The 18,590-nt window shown below is 31.0% G+C and overlaps 1 protein-coding gene across 1 annotated transcript in view; it reads right to left on the reverse strand.

The window, feature by feature from the left end:
- The window catches only part of LOC106463052 (carboxypeptidase B-like), a 47,245-nt gene that overhangs the window by 15,927 nt on the left and 12,728 nt on the right, over positions 1-18,590 (reverse strand). Inside the window, exons 4-9 of the mRNA XM_013923026.2 lie at positions 16,347-16,446; positions 16,016-16,114; positions 13,043-13,264; positions 10,202-10,304; positions 7,741-7,943; positions 799-883 (exon numbers count right to left, since the gene is read on the reverse strand). Coding sequence (XP_013778480.2) covers positions 799-883; positions 7,741-7,943; positions 10,202-10,304; positions 13,043-13,264; positions 16,016-16,114; positions 16,347-16,446 — 812 coding nt within the window. The remainder of the gene's footprint in view (positions 1-798; positions 884-7,740; positions 7,944-10,201; positions 10,305-13,042; positions 13,265-16,015; positions 16,115-16,346; positions 16,447-18,590) is intronic.

Genomic DNA, 18,590 nt, shown 5'->3' on the forward strand with positions numbered 1-18,590 from the left:
ACCTGTGACATTCAACTAAAACCTTAGAAAAAAGGTGTAAGCCGAAATGTCGGGTAGAATAAAATAAACATTTATCTAGAAGTTGTTTGTCATCTTCATTGAAAATGGTTTCCATCCTTCAGTCAGCACTGAAAGTTTTAAAAAATGATAAAATGTTTTTCTTCTTTTTTTTTTGTCAAATTTTTTAAGCATAATTGTTATAACTACCAATATTCGACAAATTATAAAACACTGTAATTTATTTTCTCCTACTGAATAAAAATGATATATTAAAAGTTATGTTCACTGAAATAAGTACAAGTGATGAATCTGACTAGCATTTTAAATTATCTCTGTTTGTTACCTTGTTTTGGAATCATTATTCGTTATAATTTACCTCATATTCTGATGACTTGCAACTTCGTAAGTGTAATACTTTTTTCCACTTTATGTCACATGTCTTAAGTCCTTATCTGTACATGTATTTGTATTACATCACAAATACTTACAAGTCTGTTTCATAAAACACAACTAAAAAATATAACATACGAAATTGTTGAGAAGGGATAATCAACACATACCTATAGACATCCTGATTAACACACTGTACATGTTTTAAAAGTGACAGGCCTTTTACCAACTGGTAGTTAAACTTACAACACATTTATGGAGTCAATAAATGTATTTTGTAAATGGTAATCATTACACATAAGATATTCATATGCAGTGAGTTTTACAATTTAAGATAGATTTCAAGAAATCCTATAATAGCTAAAAAAAAGAACCACTTATTCAAGGGATGTATTTTATGTTACTTACAGATCACAGATGCAATGCTTCCAAACTTGTAGTATTTCCCATGTTTTTTCCAAACAGCATTTATAGCAGTATGTAGAGCTTGAAACTGAAAAGTGAAAATAATGAAACATCATCATTAAAACAACGTTAAATGAAATGGATGATAAACATTATATAATAGTCTGGGTGGGTGAAAGGAGGTAAAAAAGTCAGTTATCAATATCATACAAAATGGGGCTCATTATAAGGTCATTGACGATGTTGGATAATGAATACTATTGCATAGTTTATTTGATGCCACAACAACTTTCTTACCATCCATAATACTAAATGAATATTGTTAAACATATGTGACCTTAGTGTAATTTCAAAGGGAGAAAATATTTAAAGCAATATGATTATTAAAGAATCACAAAAATACTTATAATCTGTACATGTGTTACATTACAAATACTTATAATCTGTACATGTATTGCATTACAAATACTTATAATCTGTATATATATTAGGGAGGTAAGATTATGTAATAGTTTCCACGTGAAGGGTTATAAGTACTTGGGGTAGTTTTCAACGAATAATAATAATAAAAAGTTTAAGAAAATATAACATGGAAAACTTCACACATGAATCATGGTCAGAAACACGAAAAATACTGTTCTGGCAACAAAGACTTCAGTTATAACTGATGAAGAAACCTTCCTAAGGCAGGTTGAAGACCGAAATACTGAAAGAATCTGGTATTTTTTAGAGAACAATCCAAATCTGTCAATCAACTTCCAAGGTGAGCATGCTTTGCAAATTGCCATTGTAGTATATGACAAGGAGCTTCTTGGTGAACTTCTGAAGTTGTCTGAAACTAGGACAGAACCAATTCATTACACCCATTGATATGCTGATATCTTACAGGCTGTGCTGGAGAATAAAGAAGATGTAATCAAAACCCTGTTGGACAGTTTACCAGAATGGGAGAAGGAAAACCTATCTCATCCAGATGATGCCACCAGTAACTTAACTTCCACTGTTGTGGCTGCTATTACTGAAAATTATAGAATAACATGTCTTCTCTTAAATTGGTCATATTTTGTAGAAGAACCACGGGATCAAGCATGTGACTGCTCACGATTTAGCTGTACAAGAAACCATGCATATGTTGAGACATTAAGGGATTCCATTGTCCATAAGAATGCTTACCATGCTCTTGGAAGCCCAGTGTACATAATTTCAATTTGTAGTGATCCCATTCTGAAGGCCTTTGAACTCAGTACTAAACTGAAAAAACTGGCATCTGATCTTCCAGAATACAGACGTCTCTCCCACAACTGTTCCAGTTTCGCAGATGATTTACTAAGCTAGTGTTGAGACATGCACAAGGTTCAGATTCTTTTAACTCAAAAAGCGAAATGCATTAATGAAAGGCCACACCAATTTCCACATTTAAACCTTGCAACACACTTTGGCCAGAGACAGTTTGTGGCACATTCTCGCTCTCAGCAAGTTATACGGTCACTTTGGATAGCGAATTTACATCATTGGTGGACTTAGTTGTACAAAAGGATGATTCCTGTTCTCACGAATGTTCTGTTAGCTCCCTTCATAATTCTTCTTTATATACTACATCACAAATACTTATAATCTGTACATGTACTTGTATTGCATCAAAAATACTTTTAATCTGTACATGTACTTGTATTACATCACAAATACTTGTAATACAAGTACATGTACAGAATATAAGTAGGGATACATGGGAGTAAAATTTGGCCCAATACCAGGTCTGGGTAGCTAGTCACCAAGCTTTGTCTGGGGCTGGGTGTCAACCAGAACCAGGACCGTGTTCTTCCTTTGCCCCCCCCTAAAAAAAACCCCACCTTTCCCAGAAATCCAATTCTCAAGCCATGCCATTATTAACCCCTATTTTCTCTGAATCCCTGACTTTCAGAAGGTGGTGTATGTTTATGTTCAGTACACGAAGTGCACAGTGGAATTATTTTGTAATGGACATTACATTTTATGCACTGTAAGTATTGATACTATACATTTTAACTTTCTGATAATATGAAGTTTGCAATGTAATCAAGGTTTAACTTGATACCACAATATGTACAGATTTTTTTTATTATCATTTAGAAACCTCATTAACATGATGCATATCAACCAGCACAGAAATGTATAAAATGAGGTGAAAAGAGCCTATACTAAACTTGAAAACTGGGTCTCTACAAGTTTATAAAATCATTGAAATTTTAATTTTTACAGCTTTACAATACTTATATGAATAGAAAGCCACTTAATTAATAGTGCTCTTTTTTCAACTTTACCTTAACTAAAAACATTTGTACCACGATATACAGAATCATTACATCTGTCATATTCGTGTTCCCACATGTGCCCTAAAGACTGAAGATGAGTCAAAATGGATATGACAAACTACATTAAAAAGAATGTAATGCACAAACCTTGTGAAAACATTAATTATTACTTAATTTTAAAGTTCTATACATATAATTGCAAAAGTAGTTGCATACTTTTAGTTATCAGTGGAACTTGAACTTGTGCTTTATGATATATGTAAGAATGCATGCAGTTTATAGGAATTATTTTAAAAATTATTGTATATTTTAACAATTGACTGATGTTTGTACTGCTGTTTATTTGTACATTTCTAAAAGTGGTAAATAAAAAAATTTATAAAATACATAATGTATATGTACATTTTTAGGGCTCCAAATCAGATAAATTTCTGAACAAAAAATAAAGACAAGATTCACTATTACAGAATAACTTGTTCTGTAATAGTAGATCTCAACTTTCAGATTGCTTCAGACAGTATTGTGTATTTAATATATCTGAACAAATTCTCTCATATGAGTCTAAACTGATAATATAGCACAAACAAACTTTATCCTAAACAACAAGAGTATAACATTTTATGAACTTGAACATTATTCTGAAATAAATCGACATAATCATATGACTTTTTGGCCTTTAATTAATGAAAAACTCAATAAAATCATTTCAAACACATCAAGAAATAAAGACAAAGACATTTGGTAAAAGGGAAATGTGGTGAGTGTCTGCTCTAAGAGTTACTTCCTAAGAAAGTACTCCTTTGTCCTTGAATATCTTCATAAAGTTACATTACTAACCACAATAGTATTATGTATTTTATGGGGCAGTAAACGGTATCATGTTAAAACATTCTATAAAATGCCCTACCTCTGATGTAAGAGAACTAGTAAAAGGTAAAGGTTTATACTTGGGAATAATCCTTCAGTTAAACAAATCAAAAACTAGACAGTAATGGAATTCTTAATCATAGACAAAAGCTGAACATAAAACTATATGCCAAGGATTTTTCAATGAAAGTATTTTTATTCTTTTGAATGTTTGAAAATAATAAAACTGATAATTTTATTTTTATACTGTTCAATATAGAAGTGCTTTTGTTTTTTGACGACACACTATTAAAGGTAACTTTTTAAGTTATCTAAATTCTATATTGCCTTTACAAATATTTTGTCTGGTTATTTGAAAGTAACCTTAAGACAACCAAATAAAAAGTTAGTTTATCTTATACATGATTATTAGTATTCTCTACATATTCAACTATAAAAATTTTACATTTTTATAATGAAAATGAATTCCAAACAAGTACTTAACCTCTGAAATACTGAAACATTTCCTTGTTGAGTTTGAACTTATGTTGTCAACAAAACACTACTCAAATTTCCAAACTCCTTTATGCATTGCAGAGCATGTGTTACTTACCCAAAATTCCCCACTTACCTACCTTCTATGTGATATATTGCTCAAGTGTCTTACACAAGTTCTGCTTTCCTGCCATAGTTTTGATTTTATTTAAAGATGCAGTGATGATGAAAATTCAGTTGTGAGGACATGGAAGGAAAGTTATTTCTAAGATAAGTCCTGTTTGAAATTAATTTTAAGTTTAAAAATGTAAAAGTCAAATAAGATAGACTTATCTCTTAAATACTGAAAGCCAGAATATACACATTGTAAAAGGTGGTGGAAACCAATGAACTTGAAAAATCCAGAAAAATATAAAACTATACGCTATAGGGCAGGAAAAGAATAATCTATACTACAAGAAATGTGTAGCTAAGTAGAATTCAGAACCATAAAATAATTTGTAGAACTGGATTTGAGGAAGAATAAATGGAGCAGAACAGCTTTATAAAAAGGAATTGACTGAAAGGATATTCAGAATAAAGGCATTATTTTCAGCAAGGTAACTCTTTGATGCCTTTAATTTAAACAAAGGGGTTGATTTTGTGAGTGGTAACAGCACATTGAATCTGTGGAGCCAACAACGGAATACAGATAGTAGGATAAATATGTAAGAGGAATACTATGTCCTACTCCTGCAATGGAGTGTTCTTTGTGAAATGGCCACAGACACATATTATGAAAGGACATACTCCAAAGTTAGCCCCCCTTTATTCATATTCAAAATGGCCAGTGAGTCATACAAGTGACAAACTTGGTGGGTACTCAGGAAGAATCAAAGAAACATTCAAACAGTCTCCAAGGGTGGGCTAAACAATGTGAGGACAGTTAAATGGAAGAATAAAAACATAAACAAATCAATAATAAAAACACAGATGATCCCCATCCTGTTTGGAACTGAGGCATCTAGTGATAACAGTATTCCTATTTCTGATATCTATACTGCCATAAAATGGCATACGTGGGAAAGGTGCTCTCCTGACACATCATCACCTACCCTCTGTCCATTTCCAAAGGGCAGCACCCTCTCATGGAGCTCCAGCATAGAGGATAGAATTTTGTTTAGAGCAAATGCAGAGGTATATATGACATGCGAGAATCCCAAATGAACAAATCAATACTTGGAGTCTCACAGAAGGATAGGCCAGGATTGTTTTAATTTTTTCTGATCAAATAATTTTTCAACTTCAGACACCCCTATATTTGTAAACAGGGGTGTTTGGTAATGTAGAAATACTCAGGTTTCCTAGGACAAACATAGAGGTTAAAGAACATGCAACAATCCTAACTGAACAAATTGATATAAATACAGATTCTCAGTAGAAGTGGGAGAAATTCCAATATACAAAAGGTCTGAGGATAGACTCTGTTATGACAACGGAAGTCACGCGACACTAGTAACACATCATGAGATTCTAGAAAGATCATGACTGTTTGTGGCAAATCTAGTCTTTTCTAGGCATACTTTATTTTAGAATATAAGCCCAGCAAATAAGGCAGAGATAGAATAGCAGATTGAAGAGATATAGAGACAGATAATTGACTCAAGTTAAAGTTAAAGTGACTGTGGAAATTCTGTGTATTGCAAAGTTGTATTGAGAAAGAATAAACTAGTTTTATATAAGAAAGGACTTGTATCGCTGAAGTTCTTCGGAAAAAACTTTTACGGGAAATTAACAAACGAACAGAGATGTAACAACTCCATGAAGGAGCAAGATACCACTGATGGTTCCTCAAGTAAGAACAATCCATGAGGATTGCAATATAAAGAGAAGTTGTTGTTCATAAATCAAGAGTGATGTTTTTGGCAGGATGGTAGCCTAAGAACACTGAAACATGTAGGGTATTTTTAGGGCTGGTCCCTGTTTTTAATAAATTATTTATTGTGTAATTATTTTAACATTGTACTCCTTTTAATTGTACTGAACCCTCTACATTTATGAAACCTGTGATTTCTGAGTCAATTTTTCAATTTATTTACATTCTTTTTTAATTTTCAAAGAAATATTGTTAAATGCAAATAGTAAGAAAATAAAAAATTGTGTTAAGCATCTGTTCGTGCTTCATGTATCAAGTGTAGATACAATTTTTTAGCAACCATTCATCATGCGAGAGCTACGTAGTTTACAATTTCAAACTTTATACTAAGTTGTTTCACAGCATTTCCTTAAACTATTGTTATGCAAGAGCACATCATACTCTCTTGTAAGCTGTTTGTGTAACAAGATTTAATGTACAGTGTTATTTTGTACACTAAAATATCTGATTCTTCTTCATAATTGTTACATATTTAGCCAATACACATGATTGAAATAGTTTTCATTGATATGTCATTGATATAAAACATTTACTCAACAACAATTACAAAATAGTTTTTTAAAGAAAATCTTATTAATAAATTAAGAAAGCAGTACAGTTTAGATAGTTTTAATACTCCTACATATTCTTAAGTCAATCAAGTGAAAACTAGTGTATCAATAATCATAGTGAATCAGAGACTCATATCAAAGTATAGAAAATACGAGGTTTTGATGAATTAAATTTCTAAATAGTTAACAATAAAATAATTTTATTCCCATGTTATTCTCAGTTGTGTAACAGGCATAGCCAGTTATTTTAAGATATACTAACATATTTCAGGACTGTGAAAAACTACAATTAAAAAAATTTGTTATGCTGGAATGCAAACATTTCTGTCAATAATCTAAATGATATCCCAGTAGATATTTTTATAACTCTCCATAAATCAGCTTTAATCATGTTACATTTTCTAGGAAAAGTTCTGAATCCTTGTTAAATATATTTTGTCAATAAAGTTAGAGCTCTTGAACTACCAGGCCTAATGAAATTGCAAGGGTGAAACTTTGGCTGAAATAAAAAGATTTTTTTATCATTATCTGTTGAGTAACAGTTGTTGTTTTTTTTATCTAATTTTATTGCCATAATGTTTAAATCCCTCCAGTACGCACTATAAACTCGGCAAAACAAAGAAAAAATTCTGTCAGTCAACTGAATCCACCATAATGCTACAGCAGCACATCTCATTCTATATGTCCTCTGGTGGGACAGCAGTAAGTCTACACATTTACAGTGCTAAAATCTGGAGTTCATTTTCTTGTGGTGGATACAGCAGACAGCCCAATATAGCTTCGCTCTAAAAAACATTCTATAAACTTCAAAAATAAAACATTAAACTTAAAAGAAATTTATACATACTTGATCATTGTAGTTTAAAGGATATGTTAGGCTGTGACCATAAGGACACATCCACAACTGTGAATAAGAATGTAGTGTAAAATATGCTTTCAGTCGGCCCTTTAACTGTAAAACAGCATCTCTTATGGCTCTAGTCTCTGGTTCAGAAAAAGCTGATTCTCCTCTATATATATCAGAACATATGTCATCAGTTGTTCCTTTTCCTAATAAGTAACAAAAATAGTTTTTTAACCCTTTTTTTTTTTTTGTCACAAAGTTCAGTGTCACTAGAAATGATCAATGTTGAACTACAATAGAGTAATATTACTAAATATGCAATAATTATTGAACAGTTCTACATGCATATAATCCACAAGTGTCACTTCCCCAAATTACAAAGCACTCAATTATTATTTTTAACATATTTTTCTTATGCCACTTTCATAAGATGTTAGTACAGTACAATCTCAAGAAAAAAATACAATCCTTCACATTGAGGACTTCTCTGAATTACCTTAAAATTACTGGTAGTTAAATAATACAGAAGGTTTTCTAAAACCTATTAACCAAATATTCATCTAAATAGTAAACAGCATTTTTCATTTATTTTAGTGTATATTTTCATAAAAGTCCAAAATTAACAATTGAATACCCTTTCTTTCTTTTTAACACTTAAACTTAGTTGAAGTACACACAATTTCATTTTAAAACATTGTACCAGGAAAGATGGATATTATTCTAGTGAATAATATAAGAATACTACCCATAACACAAAGGAGATAAGCTAGCTTCCTCATATCATTCATATACAATAAGATAAGCTAGCTTCCTCATACCAGTCATGTACAATAAGATAATCTAACTTCCTCATATCACTCACGTACAATAAGATAAGCTAGCTTCCTCATATCGTTCACGTACAATAAGATTAGCTAGCTTCCTCATTTCATCCCCATACAATAAGATAAGCTAGCTTCCTCATATCATTCACATACAATAAGATAAGCTAGCTTCCTCATTTCATCCCCATACAATAAGATAAGCTAACTTCCTCATTTCATCCCCATACAATAAGATAAGCTAGCTTCCTCATTTCATCCCCATACAATAAGATAAGCTAGCTTCCTCATATCATTCACATACAATAAGATAAGCTAACTTCCTCATTTCATCCCCATACAATAAGATAAGCTAGCTTCCTCATATCGTTCACGTACAATAAGATTAGCTAGCTTCCTCATTTCATCCCCATACAATAAGATAAGCTAGCTTCCTCATATCGTTCACGTACAATAAGATAAGCTAGCTTCCTCATATCATTCACGTACAATAAGATTAGCTAGCTTCCTCATATCGTTCACATACAACAAGATAAGCTAGCTTCCTCATATCATTCTCATACAATAAGATTTGCTCTCTTTTTTATATCAATCATGTAAATTTATCAGAAACAATAATTTATTAATTGTCACTTCATTTTAAGCCATGAGTGAAAGGCAAAGAGAATATTTATGACATGTCAACCATACATACTACATTTGCTTTATCTAGTGCTGATGAGGCCTTTCGCTTAATACCAGGGCTCATAAAGTTAGTAGTTGGGAAAGAAAAGATATAGTAGCAGTCTAGACACTATATATATATGTCATCATCAAATTTATTGGACAACAACTGTTAGGTTTCGAATCAGATCAAGCAATTGAATTGTAATTATTATCAATTTAACTTAAGTCATTTACAGAACAGATTTTTAGATAAGGATTGTACATGTCTAACACAAACAAGTCTAAATCTCAATAAACATGGATAAGTATGGGAAAAGGATAGTTTCCTTTTTTATGTATAACTATCAACATTATCTATTAACCAATTTTTATTTTATTGTGTAAATCAAACACACAGATATTTTTTCCCAATCAAAATATATAGGAGTATGTAAGAACATCCTTACAATTGTTTATAACAGACAAGTTAGGATTGACTGGAACACTATAAAAAACACACAAGTTTTAGAAGTGGTGTGGCTTAACATGTACAAGATTGAGTAAACAAATCAAACTATGAAGATGGATAAATGCAAACCTTGCTAACAAACAATTTGAAATTCTTAGAAAACTTTGCACTTCATAAAAAGTGTATACTAACATTAACATTTACATAAGCCATGAAAGTTAAGCAAGTAATCCTTCCCAGCATTCTTTATGTCTTAGAGTAACTATTTGTAAAAATAGTCGATATGTACATTCTAACTTGGGGGGGGGGGATAATTTAATTTGTTCTACTTGCATTGCCTTTATAAGTATGAACCAAAACAAAAGCTGTTTTCACTGTTATATTCAGTTTATTCAGTCAAATCACAATACCTAATATTTTTCTCAGTCTGATATCATGATAATGATTAAAAAGTGTGACTTCTAGGTCTTCATATTACTGACAAAATATCTCTTAATACTTGGAGAATTTCATCATTTCCTGAGCATACCTCCAAACATAGCATCGAAGTTACGATTTATATCAACTCCCAGGCAGTTTCTTAGTTCTCCTCTTTGAGGGGGAAGTGATCTGTTTTTTCTCCACATTCGATCCTGAAATATTATCAAATTGTCATTTTTATTAGAATTGGATAAAAGTAAATTTATTTAAATAAACTACAAATGAAATTTTTTGTTTATGGAAGCAAAATTTTTAATTTTACTTTAATTTTCTAGTCTACTTTGTCACCAACTTCTTTTGACTTGCATAACATCTAGTTGTTAAAACTTAATGTTGTGAAACAGCAATAATGTTTTTTTATTCTTCTGTAATGCTCTGTCACTGTGAGAATCTTCTAAAAGCTAGTTTATATACAGTTCCCTTAAACAGATATCCTGTATGAAAAAGTTAGCTGTAGACATCAAAGGAATTTTATGAAAGAGCATAATTTCTATATCATTCTTCTTGAGATTTAGAGATATGACTGAACTTTTATCTAAGTGTAGCCTGAAATTATCCATATTTTCTCTAGGATATGTTTTGTAATTTAGATGTTTGTTTTATTGTTTCATCAGAAGGAGTTCTGAAATCGTATAAAAGGTATGACTGATTGAGAACAACTTTCTTGAGATTTTGAGAAATAATACAAATGCTAAGATTTTAGTTAGGCTTAAGTAAATTATTTGTTAGTGAGTATTTTGTAGTAGAGGACTGATCATTTAGCTAGTGAATTTGTTAGTCAGTTGGTCTAGCTGTTACTTTAGTCAGTTTTGTGAATATTGAGTTTTTATTTTTAAGAAGTAGATATGTACATACAAGAAAATTAGCAAGTGAAATTGCTCTGTTAGCATCTATTATGACCTTAGGCCTATCGGTGAGCATTAGTTAAACTAGCTAAAAAAGTTGTAGTAAAAGAAATAAAACATTTTTGGAGCCAGACGTTACATATTATTTCAATTGAATGATTCAAAGAATCCACTCAACAATATATCAGCTGCAAAACATACAGTTTTTTGCTCTTGAAGAATAAACTATTTCTCACTGAAGAAAAAGTACCTAAGGTAAATAACAAAGTGAATTACTGATCAGTTACATTAATATCTAGTTTGATATTTGTTAACATTGCATAAAGATACCCTAAAAATGTCTGTTAGTTTTTAGACAATGAAAAATTTAGATACATGGAAAAAACAATATTTCCTTACACTTCTCTTGGTGGATGAGTTTACTAATTTAGATGCTCCCACAGTCCTGCATATTTTATAAAACCATTGTAATTTGTCTACCAAAAAGTAAACTACTAATCTATGAAAAGCTATCTTAAATTATCTTTGACCTTTACATAATATATTACAGTGATTAGAGAAACGTATGTAACTGCTATTGCACCTGTTTAATGTTTAAGCTTATTTCAAGGTAAAAGTCTTTCATACTTGTTTAAAGAAATGTGCAAAAGGCTGAAAAAAGTATTGCTCATTTGAGGCACTACACAAAATGTTTTTAGATGCTGCCTTGCAATATCAAGCATCATTTGGAGTCACATTACATAGATAAGCACTAGAAAGTTAAAAATACTTTGAAAGATTTAATCCTATGTTTCTAAGATTTTTTATGAATCATTTTTCACTTATCTGAAAACTTCTGCAATGTAAATTGTATGGAATATTAAGGTTTTAGGTTTCACTGACAAGTTTGTTTGTTTGAAGTTAAGCACAAAGCTACACAATGGCCTATCTGTGCTCTGCCCACCACAGGTATCAAAACCCGGTTTCTAGTGTTGTAAGTCTGCAGACAAACCACTGTGCCACTGGGGGGCTCCACTGACATGATTTATGATGCAATAACCATTGTAACTTTTAAAAGTTGATTGAAAGTTGAATATGTAGTTTATATAGAGAATCAATTTTAACAACTTAATTGGCAAAACAGACATTTCTCTGAACAACACCAAACTGAATGAAGTCTTGAAATATACACTTTGTTCATTTATCAACAACTCTCACATATCATCATGTTTACATACAACCTACGAACACCACACTTTTAAGGATCATGATGTGCAACAAGTTTTACTAAATATGGAAAAGCCTAACTAGGAAAAAAAAAAAGACTTAATATGTACTACAATGATGAACTTAAAATGTTTTGGTACTTGCTGTAGTTTCTGTAACTAAAATAATATATGACTGTCACATATTACTTCAATTATGAACATTTAAACATCCAGAATACATGATTTTCAAATTACTCATGGTAGTTCAACAATATATTCTACATTGGGTCTTTCACACAATTTTTCCTCTATGTGACACACAATATCTTTAGTATGATCACATACCCAACCACCTGTGATTTATCAATTTACTATTAGAAGCATCAGAGAATGCAAAATTAAAAAACTTAACTACTATGAATACAATAACAATATCTTTTAAAATAATTTCTGAAAATAATACTTTTAATTTTCAAAGGAATAAAAAAATATAAAAAGAATATATCTTACTGGCACATTTCTTCCAATGCTTAACTGTTCAAAACATATTTAATCATTGCAATGAAAAATCCTAGACTAAAAAATTTTAATTATGTATAAATACTAACTAAAGAAATTATCACGAAAAATTACAATAAACTACAAATGTATAGCTTTATTAGAACTAGTTAACACTATGTTTTAATCATGAAAAAGTCAGCAACTTAAACTCATAACTTAGTACTATACAAGACTATTAGTCTACAGTTTATCTTTGCATATCTTTTCATAAACTTAAGTAATTTGTATTAATAAATATTACTTAATGCAAAAAAATACATTATAAACATCAAATAATATCAACAATCTAAATCTTACTCCATTCCAGGTATATTTGTAACCATCAGGATTAACCACTGGAAAAATATACCAGTCATAAGTATTGATAAGTTTTGTGACTTTTTCATCAATTCCATATCCATTCACCAAATAATGAATTAAATAAAGAGCAGTAGCAGGAGCAGCCCACTCTCGAGCATGGATGCCTGCATCTATCCACACAGCTTGTTTTTGAGTTCCAGAAGTACTTAGAGATCCAATCTGCAAAGATATTGTTAACACAAGTGATAAAGAAAAAGTAGAATTTGCTATCATTAAAATCATAAGTTTATTTTATTTTCTTATGTCCTATCAAGTTATTTTGTGTATTACCCATATAACATACACATCTATTTTTTTTAAACAAGAAAAATTACACATGTCATTTAAGGATTTCCATTAGTCTTACATATACATCTACTCAATGCGAGATGTGAATTAACTAGTTCCATATAAAGGTGTAAGTACACACACACACACTGTTCTTAATAAGTAAAATGATTAACAAAAGCATTAGTTAGTGAAATAATAAAACTATTTTTACAACCAACTTGAGTAAAATGTTAATTAGTAAAATTCCACACATTAATACCCACAAGTGTATCTACTTAGCCCAGTGTGCACAAGCTTGGTCCAACCCCATATTAAACATGGTATATTAATTGTAATTCTCAATTTACTATGTGTATCTACCTGAAATGTAGCAAGCTTTTAGTAAAATGTACAAGTCTGTTGTACACAAAAAACAGATGTGTTATAAATGTATTTGTATTGAAGATTTCTAGGATTGATGACATCAGCCTGATTGAGACTCTGACAAGTCAGAGTGCAAGGTGATGTTCATGTGAATAATAAAAACACGTTTTCATTTGTACAGTTTGCAAATTGTATGTGCATAACCGCTAGAACCTCTGAATTGCATATCAACAGTTTCTTTTCAGCATCTCTGTATTATATATCTGGTATTTCCTCTCCTCTTCCACAAACTGTCATTAAATCAGCAATGTAGGGTAAAATGAATAGTTGAGAACTCAGATATCAAATACATAATACCATGTTAAAATGGCACTCTATAACAAGTCATGGCTTACACACTTTGACCCCAACCAATGAAGAGAGAATTAAATACTAAATTAGACACACAAAGTTGCCTTCATGTTACTGCTACAGAATGGTGGTTTTTCCAATATAATGTCACAACTAAACAGTTCATTTGGATTATCATCCTAGAAATCACATGCATTTTTGAAAATACATGTTTAAAATTTAATATGGTTCACTTCCAAACTAAGAATATGCAATATAATCAAAGATATGGCATAAATAGGACAGTAATACAGATAAGTATAACAAAACATTCAGTCATAAGTTTTGTGGTTCAATTTACATTGACAAGTTCCTGTATTTTTGCATATACATAATTGTTAAGAAAACAATTTTCTAAGTAACTTATGAAGAAGCCTTGGATTTTCATTAAATAATGTAAAATGTCCACTATACAGTGTATAATGCATCAATTCAATTATTAGAGGCAATGTTGTTAAATTGATCTTGCCAGTTTTACTCTGTAAATTTCTTATTCATTCATAATATTTTCCAAATTTAAGTGTTAATATGAAGTAAATATATATTTCATTTCCTACTTTCTGAAATTGGAGTTTAAACATTTCAGAAGAATCTTTTAAGAATACAGAAATTCTCACTTTGCTGACTTTATACTAGATTCTGAAGATGATGGTGATGATCTGGAGTGGGTTATAATTAGCTATTGCAAGTGAACTTATCTTTGCAATGATATATCACTGCTTATCTTTTAGGAAATAATAACTGACAACTTTTTCAAATATTGTGTCCCAACCAAGTCTCTTTGCAACAGGGAAAAGTTATCTTTGCCTGACAGTTGGTGAGTTGAAAACACTCCTGCAAATGCATGAACATAGACAATGACATATATTAAACATACAAGAGTCAGGCAACTCATAATCACATATGGATGGACTTGCAAAAAGCCTCACTGTCAATGTCACAAATGCCAAAAAATCTAATGGAATTTGAAGACTTCTAAAGAAAAAACAACAACAACTATAAAACATGTTTGGCAAAGATCTTTAATGTTTAGGAAAAACTTTCCATATATAGATATTATACAGCCAGAATTAAAAATACATAAAACCACACCTTTGGAGCTTTGGACTCTATATTTAATTTAGGTTCTGTTGTAAGCCATGTATATCACTGTTAGGTGTACCACCTTATGAACTTCAACCAGTATTTAATTCCTTATGAACAGAAAAACAAGACCTAGTTAGAATACGATAAATTATAAAAATTAATTTTTACTCATCATAGTTAGTATCAGTTAATCTTTATGGTCTAATTTTACTGCAACTACAGCTTTAGGTCTAAACTTAATACTAATAGCAATTGTATTGATTCTTCTACTAAACTTCACCCCATTAAATGTTAAAGTTTATAATTTCCATCACTCACAAAGACTGATCCCTGGGAATAAAATCTATGAGTTTTGTTGACTGTTTGGCAATAGTGGGGACAAATATATTTTAATAAATTAGTTGCATGAGAAATGTTTGAATGGAATATAGTGCAGAACTTGTAACAATCAACTGCTGTAGTGGAAATAGAAGATTTGCAACTGAATGTGGTATCTCAGCATACAAAGGAATAGTGAATTAAACATTCTCTATTTAAGGGTGTGGCAAATGTTAAAATATTTTATGTTATCAAAACCTGCAAAACAGTGAGGAGGCATGCCAAATATATTCCAAAACAGTCAGTACATTTCATGCAACTCTTTAGATATACATTTGTACATCACAATCTATTTATTCAATTATTGTGTCTATTTAATTAGTTTGACAAATTTTAATGTTTGACAAGTCATAGCATTTTTAACTAATATGCAATTATTTTGAGGTTTGTTTTTACAACATATTAGTAAAACTTATTTCTTACCTTCAAACCAACAATTGAATTTCCTTCTACACTTGTTCCAATGCGTTGAATGGAAGCTATATCATGATTCTTAGCTATTTCTTCAATATATATATTAATCTGTACAAAAATTATCATAGTTATTTATTATTGTTCATATGCGCTGTTTACATAATCTTATATCAAATTAATTAAAACTGAGTTTATAAATAAGATTTGAGCATATTGTTGAAAAAAGGAAAAGGAGTTATGATAATAAGAAACATCTGCAAACTTAAGCAACTATTCCACAGAGACAGTAATACTAATAGTATGATTCAAAAGTGTGAAATGAGTTGAAAAAGAGCCTTACCTCTTCCATATTATGATAAACGTCCAAGTTAAACTTCGTCACGTCTCTTCCTTCCAAAAATCCTCCTGGCTGATTATTGTTGCGCTCATCTTCAATCAATCTAATTTTTTTTATTAAAGTAAATTAAGTAAACACGTTTAATGCCCCTTCCTTTAGCACAAAAATACAACCCTGGGCACTAATATAAAATTAATGCCATGTCTAAAATGTATCATATTACTCATTATTACTATTACATCGATCATCTAGATTCATAAATATAACTTGTGATTATAAGATATAAAACACATCTAACTAAACATAATAAAGATCAAATATATTCATTATATGAATAACAATACGAGTTGTTATTCTATATCGGGAATAACGGAATATTTATACAATTAAAAGCAAATTGTGCATCGTAAATAAAATTTCAAACAAAAATAGGTGATAAATTACCTGCTAATAATAATATTGTTACGACAGCGGAAGTCACGTGACACTAGTAACACATCATATTCTCGAAGGTTCGTGAATCCTCGAGAGGTTACTAGATGTACGGTATTCTTGCATATAAGACCGGTAAGAACTGACGGCGAAGGTAATGTGTAATTGAACTGCGGACAGAGAGAGACGTATTGTTGAGTCGAGCACGTGTGACGTTCGTTGTGAATTATAGCGTTTGTTATAGCGTGACTGCGGAAACTAAGTGTATTGCAAAGTTGTATTTAGAAAGAATAAACCAGTTTTATTTAAGAAAGGACTTGTATCGCTAAAGTTTCTTCGGAAAGAAATTATACGGAAAATTAACTAACGAACAGAGACGTAACAATATAATTAAGGCATGTATAACGAGGCTGAAGAATGCCGTAGCTCGAATATTGAGATAAATAAATTTTTTTTCAAATACTGTTTGTATATAATAATAAAAGGGTGAGTCTGTGTGTATGTGTGTGTGTGTGTGTGACCACCATATCTCTAAGAGGAAATAGTGTAGAAACCTGAAATTTTGCACCCATACTAAGTGGACCCTGAGGATGTGCACCTGGGTATTATTACTTATCATTTTAATGTCATTTACGTGTCATTTTAATGATGCAAGCTAGTAAAAAAACACATAGAAAAGAAGTGTGACCACCATAGCTCCAAAGGGAAAGAACCTACACACCTGAAATTTTGCACTCATACTGAAGGTGTGCAACTGGGTATTACTTATGTTTTCCACGTGCGAGCGCATGCGCATCTTTGTAATTAGGTAAGGTAGGGAAAAACCACATAGAAAAGAAGTGGTTTCTTATATTACAAATAAAAATCACATACAGATAAACAGATACTCACGTGTCTCTGTGACCGCCATAGTTTCAAGAGGAAAGAACCTAGACACCCAAAATTTTGCACCCATACTATATGGACCCTGAGGGTGTGTTACTGGGTGCTATTACTTATCCACGTGCGTGCGCATCCTTTTAATGAGACAAGTTAGCGAAAAACCAAATAGAAAAAAAAAGTGGTTCCTTATATTGGAAATTATAGATATAAATCACAGACAGATAGACAGACACGCACGTGCGAGAATGCGCATCTTTTTAATGATGCAATCTAGCGAAAAAACACATTAAAAAAAAAGTGGTTCCTTATATAATAACTTCTAATATAAAGAAAAGCCAGTGCGTTTTGGTAACAATGTGTTCCAACAATGGCTTTTATATCATATTGCTTAGCAATAAAAGTATAATATAATATTGCTGTTAAGAGACTATGTGCTGAAAGTATAAAATTAAATGTTTAAACTACAAAATTGAAAAAAAAAACATTTGATGTTTTTTTAATTTAGAGGCTCCGTTAATTAAAGAGGTTTGTTTTCATTATTTGTTTTTATCATTTAAGTTTAAAATCTGAGGACAAGTCAGAGGGAAGGTTATCTTTATAAACAGGACACATCCCATAAAGGAGCAACAAAAATATTGTTACGTCTCTGTTCGTTAATTGATTTCCCGTAAATTCGTTCCGACGAAACTTTAGCGACACAAGTCCTTACTTAATAAAACTGGTTTATTCTTTCCGAATATAACTTTACGATACACTTAATTTCAACAGTCGCTCTATAACAAACGCTCACGTCTCACGTGGCCAACAATAGTTTATCCGCATACATTCAATTACTCATTACCTCTGTTCCGTCACGTTGTGACCATCTTATATATACCAGACTACCCCCAATCTAGTAGTCTCCCGATAATTCATGAAAGTACGAGAAGGAGT

Source organism: Limulus polyphemus, unplaced genomic scaffold (assembly GCF_000517525.1).
Source record: "Limulus polyphemus unplaced genomic scaffold, Limulus_polyphemus-2.1.2 Scaffold50, whole genome shotgun sequence".
NCBI lineage: Eukaryota > Metazoa > Arthropoda > Merostomata > Xiphosura > Limulidae > Limulus > Limulus polyphemus.